Below are 19,172 nucleotides of genomic sequence, written 5' to 3'. Positions count from 1 at the left end.
TTCTCTGGGCACCCTGTGCCAGCACCTCAGCACCCTCACAGGGAAGAGCTTCTGCCTCAGAGCTCATCTCAATGTCCCCTCTGGCAGGTTCAAGCCATTCCCCTTGTCCTGTCCCTACATCCCTTGTCCAAAGCCCCTCTCCAGGTTTCCTGGAGCCCCTTTAGGCCCTGGAGCTGCTCTAAGGTGTCCCCTTCAGGAGCCTTCTCTTCTCCAGACTGAACCAGCCCAGCTCTCTCAGCCTGTTTGCCAGGACCAAGTTAGCAAAGAACGTTCAGGAAGCAGCATCCAAGCAGGAGGGAAACAACTCACTCCTGCATTTACTTCTCCCTCCTCCACATTTGCAGCTGCTTCTGCCATGGAGCAGCCTCTGTCTTTAGTCCGGGCAGTCAGCTCCTGGGCACTGCTGTGAGGTATCCATGGCCGGGCCACTTAGCACTGATCTCATGGTAGGTTTTGACATGCAATTGTCAGGGAAGAGTCAGAAATAAACTCCATCCACATCCGTGTCTGCGAGGGGCGGGTGTACAGGCAGTGGTGGTCCCCCAGGAGCAGCACCCCAGTGTGGTGGGGTCCCAGCATGGTTGGAGATGCTGGAGGAGGGAGCAGTCACTCCTTCCCGAGGGCTCTTCTACTGTCAAAGCGTTGAGGTGTTCTCACAGAAATCCATAAAAATAGCACCTTATTGATGTCGCTGTGGAGCCCTGTGCAGACAAGTCTGGCTTCCCAACCTGGGTGCGTGGTTTGCAGGAGGCAGGGGGAGCAGAAAGCTGCAGATTCCTGCGAGTGTGGTTTGGTTCAGATCCGCCTTGGGAAGGAGCTGGCTGCTGCTCTGGAGCCGCCTGTTTCCATGGTCCAGAACAGCTGCATGGTTTTTTGATGTCTTTGAAGGAGTTTTTTAGAAGATAGGAGTGGAAAAAATGTGGAAAGGAAGGGAAGGCCCCGGAGGAGGTGGAGAGAAGCATGCTGCAGTGCTCGGCAATGAAACAGGCACTTCGGAGGCTGCCTGCAGACACTGACACTGCAGTGCTGGGAGCGGGTGAGAGGACAGCTTCCCAAACCCTCTGCGGCAGGGCGGGGGGGCTCCCGGGGCTCTTCCCCACCATGGCCAGGAGAACAAGCCACCTCCTGTCCCCCCGCACACCTGGGCAGGCTCCTGCCTCCAGCACTCCGTCTGCCCTTGCTGCCTGCCTGACACCCCCAATGCCACCGTTGCCGTAACTCACGTGGTTGGTTGGTGGGGCGATGCCTTGCAGCCTGCCTGAGGCTGGGATTTCTTGCTCAGTCCTCGGGGTGTCTGTGTTTGTCGGGGTCTGTGTCATGTTGTGCCCTGCTCTGTCACCTCTGTCACTGAACTGCTGTCCCCTGTGCTGTGCCATGTCACGCTTCACTTACACTGCTGATCTCGCTGCTCATGGTTCATGTTTTCCCCTTATTTCTCTTGTCCCCTGCAAGTGAGTGTGGCCCATTCACATACTGAACTCTGCTTCCCTGCACAAGTGTCAGCTTGTGTCACTGGGCTGGGGATTAGCAATAAAATGGGACATGATGTGTTCCTGCACAGCTGAGCTGGTGAGAGCTGGAATTATCGTCACTTGGGTTCACTTTTTTCCTTTCTTTTTCCTTAGATCCCAAAACAGCCACTGAAACAGAAACGGAGATCTGTGCAGAGTGGGAGATAAAGACCATTACCAGTGCTCTGAAGACTTACCTGAGGTAAGGCAGGAAAGCCTCAGCTTCAGGTGTAGTCAGTGATGGTTTGGGGTGTTACTTCCTGTAACTGTAGATCCTTTGCAATAGCACTTCAGTAGTAACAAAGGAGAAACTGCTCTGAGAGAATTGGTTCTGGGTTTTCCCTTGACCCTCCAGCATGGCTGAGGAGGATCTGGGGAACAGAGTCAGCTCTCTGGCAGATGCATGTGTTACAAATATGGTCTTAAAAACTCGTTCTTGTGTCCCCTGCCTTGGTTTGAGCTTTTCCCTAAGCTTTTCCTGATGGGTACTGCCTCATGAGCGTGGGGCAGGCGGTGAGTGCAGGGATCCAATAAGGGCTGTGGCTTAGAATGGGGTGCTGAGCTCTGCTGTAGTAATAATTCCTGTAGGCAAGTCAATGCCTTTATCGTTGTGGGTTATCTTTCCAAAGGATTAGTTTGTTGGCATCTCATTATCCACAACATGCTTCTACCTGTCATGACTGCAGCTTTGTGTTTTCTGATGCTGTTCTGTGCATTGGGTTTTATTTGAGAGAGAAAGCACAAGAGAGGCTAAATCCAATTAGGGTGATGAGGATAATTAGCTTGGTGGATCTCAGCCTAGGAAATCACTACATCATTTTTCATGATTGGCAACCTTTGCTCTGGAGTTTGAACTGTACAAAGCTCTGGGGAATACCAGCAGCAGCGAGATGTCCCGTTGATGGGATGTGGAAGTGGGAGGGGAGAATGGGGAATTGAGTGGGAACGGTGACTGTTAAAGTTTTATGATGAGGCTTGTTTCTCTTTTTAACTTATTTTTAAACTTATTTGGAACCCATGGGCTCGCTAATGTACTGAACCTCCGTGGTACTGAAGGAATGCTGAAGTTAAAAATGGATTCAGTGCGATGCAGAAAAGGGAGGCAGAATAAATCAAAGGTGCTTCAATAGATCTTATTCCTTCTGATGGGGGGAATTAATTAGAGTTGCTGTTGCTTAATTCTGCACTTTTATAAATGGTAAGGGCAAAGCTCTATTTCTGTGGATTGTGTTACTCAGATGTGTTTTGTATGTGTTACCTTTTTATCTTCCAGAATGCTTCCAGGGCCGCTCATGATGTACCAGTTTCAAAGGAGCTTCATCAAAGCAGCAAGTGAGTTTGTTGTTGACAGCACTGGTCTGAAAGAGGAGCCTAATTTGCAAGTAACTGAGCATAACCCCTGCCCTGCTGCTTCCCCACTGACCTCCCTCTCCTTCAGTCCCGGAAAGTAGGATGAGAACGGAGAGACAAGGGGCATGTTGTTGTTTGGGACTGAACGAGATGAAAAGGAAGCGCAGGTGGTGCCGGGAACGGGGAGCTGGCTGGTGGCATCAGTGCTCTGACCATCATGTTCCCAAGAGGGGAGGCTGTTGTTCAAACACCACCTACAGGGATCTGATGAGGTCGGCTGTGGTTCAGGTGTCTGTGCCACTTTCCTTTGGCCACCCTGGAGGTGGAGCTTTGCGTGAAAGCAGGTAACTGTTGGCACACACCGCAGCCTCTGTGCGTGGCTGGGACCAAGGGTGAGGAGGGCTCACGTGCTCCGTGGCCACATTAGTGATGGCCTTCAACGGTTCCTGCGTAGGCTGTTGGGACACGTCTGTCAGCACTGGTGGATCCAACCGCCACCAGATGCTGCAGCATCACCAGGCACAGTGCTGGGCACATCCTGATGGTGCTTGGGAACACATCGAATGGGAATGTGCTGATGTCGGTTACAGCCAGCCCCTTCCCTGATCACAGCTGGCTTTTCACATGGCTGACATCTGCTCTCAGCTCACTGTTTCCTTTGAAAACAACCAGTTGTGGTTGGTAGAAAGGAAAAGTGCTGTGGAGAATGTCCACCGCGTGCCTGGTGGAGCAGGTCCCCGGGATGTCTGTTGGTGTTAGTGTTCAGTTCCTGCATGCCTCTTTCCGTAATAACCCCCCTGATGCAGAAATAAGTCATCTCCTATTTCCAATGCAGAACTGGAGAATCAGGAGTCAAGGGTGTCAGAGATCCACAGCCTCGTCCATCGGCTCCCGGAGAAAAACAGGCAGATGCTGCACTTGCTCATGAACCACTTGGCAAAGTACGTTTATGACTGATATGTTTTTCTGTCCTTTTTCCACTTCCTCTGAAAGTTAATAGTGGTAGAAAAGTTTCCTTGTGTGTGTGCACGTGGTATTGAGTCATATCTGGTTGGCGAGGACCTGTAGACCTGTGTGTGAGTGGAATGAAGGCTGTGGGGTGGAGGAGTGCATGGGATGGTCCTGCTGAGCCCCAGCCTGCAGCAGCACCAGGAGAGACCCCCACGCTCCTGGGAATATGATGATGCTCTTAATGGTGTGGTAACGGGTCTGGCTGTCCAGGAGGCAAAGCAGAGGTTAGGCTCCTCCCTGGCTTTCAGATCAAGCCTAGTATTAAAGGACTAGGAGCCACTTCTTTGCTACAATAGTGTATTTCCTGCCTTTATGCAACCTGATGAATCAATCCAAGGTCACCTTGAAACTTTCCGAGGGCACAGGAATGGAATGATTTTTTTTGCTTTCAGTGGTAGAGCTGACCTATAATTTCCCATCTTCATCCTGCTCCTGCAGGTTGCTATGGAAACCTTTGATTAGTGTTTTAAAAGTGAAAGCATCATCAGGTGTTTGCGCCAGCCTCAAGGCTGCGGGGTCGTACCTGCCCTCGCTCTTCCCACCGGTGCCATGGGAGCAGGAGGGATAGGGCAGGAAGCTGAGGAATGAGTTGATCTGAATAACCGGTTAGAAGAAGGTCTGGGAGAACCTGAAGTTATCTGTTTAAGAGGAAAAATAACAAATGCTACTTGAAATAGGATTGAAAATGACTCCAGATGCTTTCTTTTGACATGGGTTTGTATCTGTTCCATGGACTCTCCGGCAAGGCTGTTAAAAACCAAAGAGCTGTTTTAGATCTCAGTTTCAAAACTTGCTTTATTTACAGGCTCAAGCCAAGGGCCAGGCAGTTCCAGGTACTCCCATCAGCCAAATATGTGTGAGGAATCTCATAACTGCTTAAGTGCTTTTCATTTAAAGGAAAACCTGGTGGGGTTTGAATGAGAGACCTGGAGAGGGCAGGCAGATAATACAATGGGTCTCATGCTGCTTTAGTGGACAAGGAACTAAAACAAAACACAGTGAGTAGGAAGAGAAACAGCTCATAGTGGTTGTTTAATGGGAAAAAAATACCTCAGAGAAAGGCAGGAAGCTGAGGAGTGAGAGCCTGCTCCATGGAGCTACTGCCCTGCAGCAGCAACCCTGGTCCCAGTGCTGTTCCTGGGGCATCCCGGGCTGTGGGCGCAGAGGAACAGCCCATCCTGAACATGGGCAGCCTGCATGGAGAAGGGGGATGCTCTGGGATGGGAGGGGAGGGGCTGGATTTCAGTGCTGTTCTGTCACTGGTGTGGGGAACCAAGAGGAGGGCATCCACGGCTAATGCTGGCAAAGCCAAAGGAGCCCTTCCGAGCACGCATCTGATTCTGACTTTTTATTTATTCTAAGTAATGTATGAATAATGATGATTTACCATTTTTCTTCAAGAACTGGAAAAGTATTTCTCACAGTATTACTGTGGAGCTCTCACAGTAAAAGCAGGACTCTATCTGTATCAGTCACATAGAGTCCATCCTGTGTCATCTTACATCTGATTTTTTGGTGTGTGTGTTCACTGTTGCTCACTGAAAAGGGACATGGGGCTCCTTATGTGGTGTGGGGCTGCGGTTAATAACAGTACAAACCCCTGCTATCACAGCTGATAGGTTCAGAAATGGCAATTACTAGCACAAATGAAATACCAGATGGGAGAAGTGCCTCTGAGGTGGTTGAGCAGTGCCCTTCCCTCTGCACAGCGGGGAAGTGCTGTGGGTCCTGCTCTGGCTCGGGGGGGAAGGAGAGCTGGAACTGGGGGAGGATGGGTCCTGGGGACAGGCACAGGCAGGGTGTGAATAGGCAATTGAGTTGATTTCTGCCTCTTGCTGCATCTCTGAGCCTGTTTGCGTTGCCTCCAGTCTGTTTGTGTGTCCTGGCAATTACTCCCTGTGTATTCCGAAGCATGAGCAATCCCTGTTCCCTCCTCAGGAACGTAATGCTGCAAATGTCCTCTGCTCTGCAGACCCTGGTTCAGTGAAACTTGCTATTATGGTGTTAATCTCTGACCCATGACTAGGTGCAACCTTTAATTTTTCTTCCTGGGACACGCTCACACTGTCAGGATGCCTGTGATAAACTCGGCTGTGATTTACTGTTCCTGAAAGAGAGGAGATCTCTTTGTTCTGATGCTTTTCCAAGGGGATCTGCAGGAAAGCCTGAACACCCGCAGTTCGCCCCTTCCCAGTGCGCCCTGTACTTGCATCTGCTGGCTCTGCCAACAGGCAGCTGGAGCCAGTGAGGCTCTGGATGATGTTAAAACCCGCCTGGTTTCTCTTGTCTCAGGGCAGAATAGCCCATGTCTTTCAAAGAACTGAAGGACAAGCCCAGCACATATCTCCTCCAGTTTCTCGTAGCTGTTTTAGTTACCAGCATCACTATTGCTTAGTCAGCCTAGTAATCCGTGGAGCTTTCTGTGTTTGCAGGGATGGCTGTTGAGAGTGCTCCTCATTCCCCGCTTCAAGGAGGAGAAATACCCGTTTTACAAAGCTACATGAAGAACTGATGCCAGGGGAGGTGCTGAGTGCCCTGGGACACTGCTGGCTCCCTGCTCCCCCAGCATCATTTCCCAGCGGTTTGTGCCCACCCTTCCCTGTGCCCATCAGGGCAGGAGCCTCGAGCTTTGCATGGTGCAGGACTCCTCTCGCCCTCCTCAGGGTTTGCTTTCTCTCTATCCTGGGATATTTTTACTGCCACTGTTCCTAGCTGGGAAAGGAGGAAATCAGCACTGCCTGGGTGCTGCAGAGCACCCTGGGTGCAGCCTGGCCTGCAGCAGTCACTGAGCAACACGCTTCTTGTGTGCTTTGGTGCTGTTTTCCTGCAGATATCCCCTTTTGGCCTGGCACCCATCTTCCAGAGAGGCTATACTGCTGTTTCCAGTGCTCTTTTATCAACAGCATGTGGCAGCTCTGATTAAACCATGTATTTTTTTCCCTGCCAAATAACTTGAATTGAAGCAGAGGCGCATGGAGCGCGCAGCGGCTGTGCTAGTGGTGCTGTGGGAAAACTGCCATTTTTGTTAGTGGGGCTGCAATATCATCCCTGTCTTTTCCTTCTTTTTTAGCAGAAGGAGCTTGCTCCGATGATATTTCAAGCATTTGGGAATTACTTGTTTTGCATGGATATACTTTGACAGCTGAGCCTTGCTTTGTTCGCTGGCAGTGAGATCCAGGTTCTCCAATACAGATGGTGCTGTGCTTGTGCCCCCTTCAGTGGGGCTCCGGAGATGCTCCTGCAGCTCTGCATCGCTCCATGCATCACTGCTGGCCATGCATTACTGCTGCTACTGCTCTGCGCATTCCCTGGTCCAAGGAGCAGGGCCTGCAGGTCCACTCCTCTCCTGGAAAAAGGTCGAAACCATGAAGGATGCTGCAGAAGAAATGCGTACGTGTGTTTAGCAGAATTATCTTCAATCACTCAGAGCTGTGGCCTGGCCAGCAGGGACTAGTTCTCTTTAGTTTTGCTGCGGTGGTGTTTTCTAGTTTACGTGTTTTAACCAACATGACAGTGATTGCTATCTTGAGCACAAATTGTTTTCCTCTTATCAGCGTGGATGTTTTCCATGGGCTCTGTGGGGTGGCTGTGATCAGCCACAGCCTGGAGATCCATTGGAACCCACCCTCTGCGACAGCCCATTGTCAGGACAGGGCAGGAGCGGGGGCCGTTTCGTTTTTTGCTGAACCAGGGGTGCTGGCAAAGGAGAACAGGATAAAAATTCCTCTGGGTCTTCTGCCCACAAATACAACCTGGTACTTGTTTTCCTTATGGAGCAGTCCTGTCCCTGGCAGCACTGTGCCGTGCTCCCGAGCTGGCCATGCAGATCCCACAGGAGCCAGGTCCTGTCCCCAGCGCAGTGCTCGCCATGGTTTGCTCTGTGCCAGCAGCCTTGGGAAACCCACCAAGGCTCCTGTGCGGGACCGGGGCCTGCGGTGTGCCCAGAAATGGGCTTTTCCTTGGTCTGTTTTCCCTGTTCCCCCCGAAGGTGCAGCCGGCAAGGAGGCTGACGCCTCTTGGCACAGCAGGTCTGATTTCATCCCCGTGGCAGCTGTTTATGCTGCTGGCTGGTAACTATTCATTGCTTGATTTATGTATTACTTCCAGTAAGTCACTCTTGTCCAGGACGTTCTGGAAATTTCCACCAGCCGCTGAGGCCTCCGAGATGCACTGCTCTCATATGCTCCTCACCTGATCTGGCTGCCAGAGGAAAATAGCGACTGAGCTCTCTGACCTTGTGTGGCCAGGCCAGGCAGCCATCCATTCCTTTTCCCAGCGCCTCTTTCTGATCCCTTTGGATTGTGGTGCTGCTGGGTTCCCGGGGAAGCCCTGGGAATTCAAGTGGACCAAAGGATCTGGGTGGTCCCTTGGGTAGCAAAAGGAATGTCACATGAAAAGTGACTCCTGTAAGGCACACTGTGCCCTGCAGGATCTGGGAGGATCCTGCCTGGGCTCATCTGTCCCGGGTCAGGCTCGTGCTGTGCTGTATCTAACCCATCTTCTCTTTTTTTCCCATTTCTTCTCTCGTTTTGTTTCTCTGCTTTGTGTCTTGGTTTGGAGCATCAGGTCTTAGCTGATGCTAAGGAGAGTTAGGATGGGTGCAGACTGGTGAGCACCGTACCAGAGCGTATGGCTGCTGAGGCGCTGGCACAGGGTGCCCAGAGAAGCTGTGGCTGCCCCATCCCTGGCAGTGTTCAAGGCCAGGTTGGACACAGGGGCTTGGAGCAACCTGCTCTAGTGGAAGGTGTCCCTGCCCGTGGCAGGGGTTGGAACTGGGGGAGCTTTAAGGTCCCTTCAGCCCAAACCAGTCTGGGATTCTAGGATCAATCAGCCTCTCCAGAGCTGAAGGCTTTGGCTGCCCCAAGCTCTGGGTGAGCAGGACCTGGAAACACAAACAGGGATCCTTCTGGTTTTGTTTCTAAAATGAAATTCTGCAGAATTTAACAAAAAGCCCCAAAACCTGTAGGTGTTTGCTGTGTTTTCTGGACTTGGCTTCCTGTAATGTGCAAATTAGCAAAAGGCTTTGTTCTGCTTCTGCAAATGAACTTTTAACCTCCTTAACTTGGATTGTCCATAGTGTAGCTGTTTGGTAGCTTTTTCTTCTGTGCTTCTCCAGAAGGTCCCTCTACTTCCTGCGGGTGCCCCAGTTCTCAGCCGGAGAGGAGCGTGCTGCAGAGGCTGCAGCATCTGTTAGTGGCTTCTTCACTTGTATCTCCATCACGCATCAGAGTCATCTCTCTAGATATGATAATGGTGTCTTAAATTAGACCAAAGCTTACATCACCAGCGCTGGCAGGGTCCCTCAGTAGCATGTAATGCGGCATATGCCGGGTCTGCTGTGCATTTCCTGTGGCTGAACATCCCTGCCGGGATTGCCGGGAGAAGCACCAGGCATTTTGCATTACTCAAGCGTGAATTCTGATGGGCTTGTGTTTGAACTCACTGTTGTTGGATAGAGGTTGTTGATGGCACACAATTATCTGGATTCTTTTTAATTGTTTATCACAGTGAAACTGAAACTGTGCATGGAAACAGATTGAGGCTAGGGAGAGCAAAAGATTTCCAATAAATGGCTGGCATCTCTCCCTGCTTGTGTCTCCTCAGTCCCCACAGCCAGAGTGGGACTTGGGCATTTTAATGAGAGCTTCCCTAGCTTGCTCTTTATGCTGAACAGGCCCAGCACTAAATTCAATTATATAGATTTTAGTCAAATGTTTATTCAACACAAGAAAGGAAAATAAAAGTCACAAGTGCCAAGATGTCTTTGAGCTGCAGCTCTTCCCTGGGCTGAATTTAAGCTCCCTGTGAGGGTGCTGAGGCGCTGGCACAGGGTGCCCAGAGAAGCTGTGGCTGCCCCATCCCTGGCAGTGTTCAAGGCCAGGTTGGACACAGGGGCTTGGAGCAACCTGCTCCAGTGGAAGGTGTCCCTGCCCAGGGCAGGGGTTGGAACTGGAGGAGCTTTAAGGTCCCTTCCAACACAAACCATCCTATGATTCTGTGTTGCTGGGAGTGATCCCTGGCCCAGCCTGCACTGTATGTCTAATAGAGGACTAGACTTTTGTAACTACATTCAAACTTAGAGGCATATACTTTTAGAAATACCTTCTGATGTTGTGTGTGCCTGGCACACTCGAGCATGGGGCAGAGGGTCTGAAAGCTGCTGTTCAGGGCTGGAGGCTCTGGGATGGCAATTTGATGGTTATCTGCTGCCAAGAGAAGTAGGAAGGGCACTATAGGGTGAGTGGGTTTGCCCACATGCATGTAGCAGGGTGCACAAAATCTGGGGGGGTGTTTTTCTGATTGTTGGACAAAACTTTGTTGCACTGGCAGAGATGGGACAAGCGTTTTATCTGCTGTGTTAACCAGGACTTAGTTTGTTTTGCAAAGCTGCCTATTTCTGTATTCCCGTTCTTTCCACTAGTATTTTTGGGGGGATTCAGCACTAACCTTGCATTTGTGAAGCGAATGTGCTTCTAAATACCTGTAAGGGGAGGGGAAAAAAGTCAAAACCTGCTTTGCTGCCCTTCCGTGTGGCCGCCGATGCTCCGGTGTGACTGTGCAGGTGTACACCGGGAGACTCCTGCTCCTTCCCCTGCGGCCTGGCTCGCAGCTCCACGTTGTTTCCCGTGGCTCCCTGCAGGCCCGGCAGGAGCTGCACTTGCTAAAGCCGGAGCCGGTTCTTGCTGGGAGGCTTTCTGGAAGCCCGTTTGCTTTGGCTGGTTTCCACCTCGCAGGTGAAGCTCCGGCATGTCGCCTACCGCTGCGGCGGATCTGCCGCGGCGTTTCTGGCTCTTTGGGGCTCTTTTCACCCCCCGGCTATGTAGGTTTTCTTGCTGCAGTGTGAAAGCACTGGGGATTTCTGGTTTCAGAGGAAAATCCGGGGGCTTTGCTGGGTTACTGGGGCTGATGCTGCTCATGTGCAGGATGGCTCTTGAGGGGCTGCAGGCACAGCCCGGAGCCAGCCAAAGCCCCTCTGCAGCACACACTGCCTCTGTGGCCATTGCTAATGGGTAAAATAGCTGTTATTATTGTAAAGAGGAAAGTTATATTTGAGTGCAGCAGGCTGAAGCTGTAACTGAATGCTGGGCTTAACTAAAACTAAGGGAAGATGTGCAAGGCTGTGGCAGGGGGTATGGGATTGCATTCTGGTGCTGCCTCTTAGTTGCATGTGGTGATGTGCAGTTCACTGAAGGGGCTCTGGGGAAGGTGGCAGAATCTCTGTAGTACCCAGCATGGCATCCCATGGGCTGTGGGAAGGATGGTGGTCTTTAACAGCTCATCGCCATTGCAGGGTGACAGCGACACGGGACAGAATGTGCAGCCTTGGCAGCTCCAGCTCCATCCCTGAGGATGTTTGGGGACAAAGCCCCCTTTCCTGGCTGTATTTCTGCAGGTGGAAACCTCAGTGGCATTTTAACTCATGGCCATGCCTGATGGGGAATGTGCCAGCTTTGGGCTGAGGGTTGGGGAGCAGGTTCAGGACCCCTCTGTCAGGTCAACCCCTTGAGATGTCCCATCAAGCTCAGCTTGCCCATAGCCAGAGTGGGTGGCTTTGGGAACCAGGGTGACTTTGGAAAGCCTGAAGCAAAGGTGTGCTGCAGCCCCAGACGTGTTTTACTTGCATGTCACAGCATGTCTGGTATTCACAGGGATCGGGATTTGTGGATACTGAGCTGCACACTTGGCCTCTGCATCTGTTCAGTGCGATACGAGCACTTTCCCTTTTTTTTTCCCTGGGAGTGAACCCAAGCATCCAGCTGTGGCCAGATTCACCCGGGGGAAGAGGGAGGCTTGTTGGAGCAAGTCAAGCCGCCCAGCAACACTGCGGCACATGCTTCACCCCAGCTGAGCGGCGCGGCCGCTCGCTCAGCACCCCTTTAGTTCTCAGCGCTGCATCTGAAGGTTTTGTCAGCTGCATTCAGAACGTTTCCCCTTGTCTTTGCTGGGAGGTTCTGTATTTCCCTGGTGGTCTGTCCTCCTTTTGGATCCGCTGGCCTCCATCTGCATTCCTCGGCACTTGGCTCTCCTCGCTGGAGCGGCCGTGCTGTAGAAGTTGTGGTGTTGGGAGTCTCCGCAGCCTGCAAAAGCTTGGGCTGTGTATGGTGGGGTTTGTCCCGTGCTCCCATCCCTGTTCCTGTGTGTGGGGAACATGCAGTGACCACATGGCAGCTGAGCGAGCCCCAAGGTTCTTCTCGATGTGCCACTGTGAGCGATGGGTGGCATCGGGGTGTACAAGGGCACTCGGTGAGGATTTTCTATTTCCATTCTCCTCTGTTGGGATAGTGCTGGAGAGGAGCTCTGTTTTTAAAAAAATCTCCTTTTATTAACTTTAAATATTTTCATGGTTATTGTTATTGGTCTTGTCAACACAAGAGGGACGTGGAGCTGCTGGAGCGAGGCCAGAGGAGGCCACGGAGCTGCTGCGAGGGCTGGAGCAGCTCTGCTCTGGAGCCAGGCTGAGAGAGCTGGGCTGGGGCAGCTGGAGAAGAGAAGGCTCCTGAAGGGGACACCTTAGAGCAGCTCCAGGGCCTAAAGGGGCTCCAGGAAACCTGGAGAGGGGCTTTGGACAAGGGCCTGTAGGGACAGGCCAAGGGGAATGGCTTGAACCTGCCAGAGGGGAGATTGAGATGAGCTCTTGGGCAGAAGCTCTTCCCTGCGAGGGTGCTGAGGCGCTGGCACAGGGTGCCCAGAGAAGCTGTGGCTGCCCCATCCCTGGCAGTGTTCAAGGCCAGGTTGGACACAGGGGCTTGGAGCAACCTGCTCTAGTGGAAGGTGTCCCTGCCCGGGGCAGGGGTTGGGGCTGGAGGAGCTTTAAGGTCCCTTCCAAGACAAACCAATTTGGGATTTATTCTGTGATTACCTCACCATCGACTGGATGGAGGGTCCACAGATGCCTCTGACTCCCATCTGCTGTCTGTGTTCTGCTTTTTACCTTTCATTCATGTCTGGGACCAAATGTGTTTAATTTGTAAGAAACTCCACAGAGCAGCCTACATAATTTTGGGGGTTGCTGGCTGTCTGCATGTTTGGCTTTTCACTTTAAATAGAAGCTCTAAAGGTGGTGGCAGACATGAAATATATTTTTACCCCTAGCAGTATGAATTAGCTGCATTATTTTCCATCCTATAAGGTCTTGGTAGCCCAGCTGTAACAAGCACTTTGTTTTCAAAGGTTTGTCCCAGGCATGGAAATAGAAACACTTGAGACTTTATCTTTGTTCTCTTTTCAGATGTTTGTTTTCTCTGATTCAGGGAAGACGTGAGCTAAACCGGCACTCTTTGGCTGAGGCTTACGTACATGTATTTTATATAGATACAATACATACACAAGGTAATACCAGATGGAGAGGGGCTTTGGACAAGGGATGGAGGGACAGGACAAGGGCAATGGCTTTAACCTGCCAGAGGGGAGACTGAGATGAGCTCTGAGGCAGAAGCTCTTCCCTGTGAGGGTGCTGAGGCACTGGCACAGGGTGCCCAGAGAAGCTGTGGCTGCCCCATCCCTGGCAGTGTTCAAGGCCAGGTTGGACACAGGGGCTTGGAGCAACCTGCTCTAGTGGAAGGTGTCCCTGCCCGGGGCAGGGGTTGGAGCTGGAGGAGCTTTAACATCCCTTCAACCCAAACCATTCTATGATTCTGACATTAACACCTACCAAATTAAGAGGGCCATTCAGTGTTTCCCGTGCCTGCAGCTCCCGTCTGGCTCCACTGCATTTCTCCTCTGGTACATGGTGCTGTGTGCAAGCCCGTGCAACAGAGAAATATTTACTGTTCCTCTGTGCTTCCCTGCACCGAAGCCTGACTACCAATTACTCTGTATTAAATTATGTTTAGCTGTGCCGGTGATTATACAGTATCCAAGCAACCCAGGTGTAATCTGATTTAACACACAACATGGATTTACCCTGCTCTTGTTCTCCTTTGTTTTCCTGAGAGTGAATGTACCGTGAGTGGTATCTGTCCATGGACACCCTCAGGGCACGACCTGCCCAGTCAGCTGCAGGGACAGCATTCCCATGGGAGCCCTCAGCTCCTGACCGGGGTGTCCCCTTGGAGCTGGCATCCACCTTTTAGCTCGGGGCTTGCAGAAGCCAACATGACTCTTGGGTTTGCACCAAGTGGGTCAGGTCTTTGCAGAACAAAATCCCTGTGCAGGGCTGCTCAGGGGTGATGCTCTGCTGGGTATGGATATTCCTCCCATCAAGGGTCTCTGGGGTCTGCCCAGTGCTGCCAGGCTGATCCCAGAGACAAGTGGGAGCCATGAGGTGCTGCAAGGAAGACAGCCAGCCTAGAGTGCAAAAGTCAGTGATAGCCTGGAACATTGTAAGCACCAAGTGGGAGTTAAGAGGTTGTTCTGCACATTTCTCCATTAGCTGTTGCTTCCCACCTCCTGCCTGTGCTGGAAGTGCATTCTGCAAAGAGGGGATGCAGAGAGGACTGAAAAGGGACCCCTCTAAATTAATGTTCGTGCAATTGCTTTCAGAGTGCACCGAGGGCCAGAAAGAAACAGCAGGTTAAAAGGAAAATGTAGTGAATACTTGGAAACCTTCTGAAGGGCAGCTCAGGAATGGCACTAACAATGCCTGATGAAAAGCACCAACATTAAGCACACTTTGGGATTGAGAACACCCCATCTTTAGAAACTGCACCATTATTTTCTAGTGCAAAGGATGATGAAGAGGTATAATATATAGTAAATTATCATGTGGATAATGGATGTGGAATTTGAAGGATGTGAAAGGTGAATCATGTTTTGTAGCATAGCTTTGGTAACAGAGCGCTCTCAAGGGTGCAGCTGGAACAGTACCCGTGGTACGGATCAGAAGTTCATGTGCCACCGGGTTCAGTCCAAAAGGAGCCAGATTTGCACTGGCACAAAATGTCTTCCAGGCTTTACAAGACCAAAGCCAAAGCAAGAAAGAGGAGTTTGGGATGGAGGCAAGGGCCAGGGCTTGTGTCCGGGCGCGTGGGCATCCCTCGGGCACCCGAGGTCTGTGGCAGGAGCTGCAACGCCACGTCCTGCTTGGGAACACCTTAATAGCTTTGTCTGAAATAATGAGGGGAGCAGTGCACAGCTGCCTGCCTGTAATGAGCCAATGACAATGTAATTTATTAGAGTGATGTATTACATGGGACCGGTAATGAGAAATGGAGGGACCTGATTTTGTAAGACTCGGATCAATTTGGTTGGGTTTTTATAAATGAACGGTGTTTTTCTAACCACGGAAGATCATTAAAATATTATTTTATTAGTACTTTTCAAAACTATTTGAATTACAGCTTCATTTTTCAGAATCCAAATACCAGCATGGGGACATGTGTCTGAAATATAGATGTTGCTGCAGTGTAAATACGTCATTGGCATTTGTAAATGTCTCGATAGGGAGGTGGGCTGGAGTGAGGGAAGACGCTGGAATATATCTATAATTTATGAATATCTATAAGTAGGAGTTCTTTTCCTGTAAGCAAGCAAGCTTTTTCCTAAGAATTTGTTTCCTGTTGGACTTCTTCTGCCTTCCTCTCCCCTCCAAGAGGTTGTGACCCTCTAAAGAGTTTGCTTCTATACCACCAGCTCTGCTGGGTGCTGGCACTGCTGCGGGCACAGCTCTTGCTTTCAGTGAGGATGGGGAGAGGATATCTATAAGTAGGAGTTCTTTTCCTGTAAGCAAGCAAGCTTTTTCCTAAGAATTTGTTTCCTGTTGGACTTCTTCTGCCTTCCTCTCCCCTCCAAGAGGTTGTGACCCTCTAAAGAGTTTGCTTCTATACCACCAGCTCTGCTGGGTGCTGGCACTGCTGCGGGCACAGCTCTTGCTTTCAGTGAGGATGGGGAGAGGCTCTGCACTGGGATGGGCAGCCGGGCTGGTGCAGGCGGTGGGGAGCGGGTGGCAGCAGCTCTGCCAGGCTGTGCATGGGCTCCTTCCTCCTCAGGTATTGCCTCTGTAAGCGGAGCCTCCCCTGGCTCAGCCCATCGCCCGCAGCGCAGCAGGTTCCTGACGTGGGAGGTGTCTTGGACGCTGTGATAAAACATTGAGAGCTTCCTGACAGTGGGGGAAGCTCCGAGTACAGGGAAGGTCCCACAAGCTCCCGAGGCACTTTGCCAGGACCTCAGCACCTTTGAAGTTGTAGCCCAAGCCCAGGCCTGGTGGAGGTGGCAGCTCTGCACAGTTTCCAGGGATGTTCTTCACTGGGAGGCTCTTCCCTGTGAGGGTGCTGAGGCGCTGGCACAGGGTGCCCAGAGAAGCTGTGGCTGCCCCCTCCCTGGGCGCATTCAGGTTGGACACAGGATCTTGGAGCAACCTGCTCTAGTGGAAGGTGTCCCTGCCTGTTGGCAGGGGGTTGGAACTGGGTGAACTCTAAGGTCCCTTCCAACACAAACCAATCTGTGGTTCTATGTGCCGCCTTTTCTGGGTGGTAAATAGGGCTGAAGTTGCTGCTGGGGAGGGCTAAGCCAGCAGTCCTGACCCCCTGAGCCATCCCTTGGTGATGACGTCCTCTTCTGCTGCCTGAGGAGCTGAATACAGGGGTGAGGAATGAAGAGTTCTTTGCTGGTTCAAGTGAGATTTGGATGGAAAAAAATGGAATGCATCCTTTCTTTTAAGCCAGCCCTAGCTTATACTGTACTGAAGTAAGCTGAACATGCACATAAATGGTGTCTTGGCCCTGAGATCAATAATAAAAGCTCATGGCAATACATTGCTGGGATGTTACAGCAAGGTCTGGGTCTCAGCCTTGCTTTGTGCTGGCCTGCTGCATTCGGCTGGGGAAAACAGGAGTGGATGAGGAATGGGAAAAGACATTTAAAACCCTCCCTTAGGCTAAAACTGTGTGAGTGCTCTGCCTGCAGTCATTGGCTCCCTGGTTGACGGGCTCAGGAGGAACCACAAGAAAGAGTCTGATGGGGCTGTAGGTTCCCACCGCAGGTCCTCGTTGTGTCACCCACACGCGTGTCACAGCGTTCTGTGTCATTGTGTGACTCCAGCACGTCTCAGCCGAGCACCCACGTCCTTGGCACTCATGGTCAGACACAGCCTGGGGATGTCGAGGCTGCATCCCGCAGTGTGCCCCATGTCCCAGCATCGCAGTGGGGCTGAGCTGCAGCAGAGGACATGCTCTATTAGGGTTGCTGGTGCTTTGTACCCCTGAGACCAGGGGCCAGACTGGAGCTACCCCAGAGCAGAACCCCCCAAACACCCTTCAGCAGGGTGCCAGCTCCTCGGCAGGAGCTGTTTCTCTTGCTGAACTGATCTGCTCCCGCCGGGCTGCAATACTTGGAACACAAAAATAGATGGAGATGACAGGGAGGACGGCTCGAGTGTCAGTGGTGTGGTCCTTGGGTGTCCATGCCGGGTGGATTCCTCACTGGGGTGGGGAAGAGCACGTGTGTGCGCACGTGGGTCTGGGGGTGAAGCCCCATCTTTGCCTTCCAGTCTGTTTTGGTTGGATGGGGCTTACCTCTGGTGCAGGCAAAAGCTTAAATGGGTGAGAAGGAATTGGGTTTTGGAACATATGAGGTCACTCATTCAGTTGGAGAGCAGCGTGTGTCAGAGGTCCAACAATTTGTTTTTAGAGGAGTTTTAAGCATTAATGATTCAAGATGTTTTCCTGGGAGTGGTTTGCAACATGAGCCTCGGTGGCCAGCGTAGCGTTGGGGTTTGATGAGATTAGTCAACTCACTGAGGCTGAAAGGTCTCTAGTAACACAATAGTTAAAGTTGTACTTTTCCAGACGGCTGAGCCTTCAAGGAGCTCACCAGGAGTGCAATAAATGTAAACAGGGCTGTGAGCCTTGTGCCAGCCAGGAGGCAGGGAGGGGGTTTCCCTCCGCATCACTTCTATCAATCACCTTTTCCTTTGTCTCTTTCAGAGTTGCAAATAATCACAAGCAGAACCTGATGACTGTTGCTAACCTGGGTGTGGTATTTGGGCCAACACTGCTCCGACCTCAAGAGGAAACAGTCGCTGCCATTATGGACATCAAATTTCAGAACATCGTGATTGAAATTTTAATAGAAAACCATGAGAAGGTAACGACTTCATTTGCTTCTTTCAGTGCAGTTGATTTAGGGAAAGGAATTTGTCTCTTTACGAACCGCAGCCCCCTCTCCCCATGGCCCCCATGGCCAGTGGAACCGGCAGTGGGGTTGTGCCACGGGAGCCAGTGATGGACATGACTGGGGATGTGGTGGAGAGGCTCCAAAACTGATGGTTCTTGGGCTGTAGTTGTGTAACCAGCACTCTGGTATTCAGCCTTTTTATAGTCATCTCAGTGTGAGTCAGCATGTCTGTGTCTGCATTACAGAAATCCCAATTTCTTTGCCTTTTCCATGGTTTAACAGGAATTTGTCCTTAGTTTTAAGTGAGGTGGGTGCTAAGAGAAACTAGCGCAAGGTCCGTGCCTGGGCTGGATTCCTGCTTCTCTGACTAAATCCAGGTTTACTCCATGGCTTTATCCACAGTGTTGATCCCCTGAATTACGATGCACTTGTGTTAGTTGGCCGTAAGGATGTTCATGTCTGCAGCAGAGGCAGCTCGGTGAGGCCGTGGCATGGCTGTCCCTCTGGCTGGCCACATGCAAACGGCATCACAAAAAATGCCATTTTCTTCTAAACTCAAACATGATCTTTCATTTGTGTGGCTTGGGATGGACAGGGATAACTAATTCGAGCATTCAGGCTGCAAAGAAAGAAGCAGAGGCAGGTTTGCCCCTGGCCAGGGCTGCCAGAGCAGGGTGGCTCCGTGGCTCTGGGGTGGGACGCTGCTTGATGACATTGTGAGTATGTTTCTGGCAGGTTGAGGTTCAAGGTTGAACCTTTGTTACCTGTGGTGTGGGCAGCAGACCCGGGGCATGGCTGTGTGCGGCTGCAAAGGGGCATCAGACGCGCATCCAGCAGGGATAAGGAGACAGTGTCTATGTTGTATGTTCTTGGAGAAGTTGCTTCCATGGGCACGTGGGGCTATGCTATTTGTTTAGGATGAAGGAGCTGTTTTCTTCTCCTCTGCATGGAACGTAATGGCAATGATGGCTTAGTTATGAGCTGCTGTGCAGGTGAACTTGTGGTTGTGAGTGAAGCCCAGCTCCCCAGCCCTGCTCCTGGTGGAGGAACCAACATGAAACCTCACGTTGGCCTCTGATGGTCACCCCCACGTCTGTCATCTCTGTGTTGGCACAGGGAAGTGTCCACCGCCTTTCCCGGTGGGATGAGCTCTCTGCTGTGCCGCCAGCATCACAAGCAGCACAGCATTGCTACAGGTGTGTTTGATGTCCCTCCCCTTCGCTGTGCTTTGTGGAGCCCTCCCCTCGC

The 19,172-nt window shown here is 51.5% G+C and overlaps 1 protein-coding gene across 1 annotated transcript in view; it reads left to right on the top strand.

Moving 5' to 3' along the window:
* Positions 1–19,172, top strand: part of ARHGAP26 (Rho GTPase activating protein 26) — a gene marked incomplete at its 5' end in the record, with an annotated part of 93,091 nt that overhangs the window by 39,725 nt on the left and 34,194 nt on the right. Inside the window, 4 exons of the mRNA XM_010019316.1 lie at positions 1,626–1,713; positions 2,785–2,843; positions 3,697–3,802; positions 17,735–17,894. Coding sequence (XP_010017618.1) covers positions 1,626–1,713; positions 2,785–2,843; positions 3,697–3,802; positions 17,735–17,894 — 413 coding nt within the window. The remainder of the gene's footprint in view (positions 1–1,625; positions 1,714–2,784; positions 2,844–3,696; positions 3,803–17,734; positions 17,895–19,172) is intronic.

The sequence above is a fragment of the Nestor notabilis genome, unplaced genomic scaffold (genome assembly GCF_000696875.1).
Source record: "Nestor notabilis isolate BGI_N333 unplaced genomic scaffold, ASM69687v1 scaffold5830, whole genome shotgun sequence".
Classification (NCBI taxonomy): domain Eukaryota; kingdom Metazoa; phylum Chordata; class Aves; order Psittaciformes; family Psittacidae; genus Nestor; species Nestor notabilis.
This window is presented reverse-complemented; position numbering and strand designations above follow the sequence as displayed.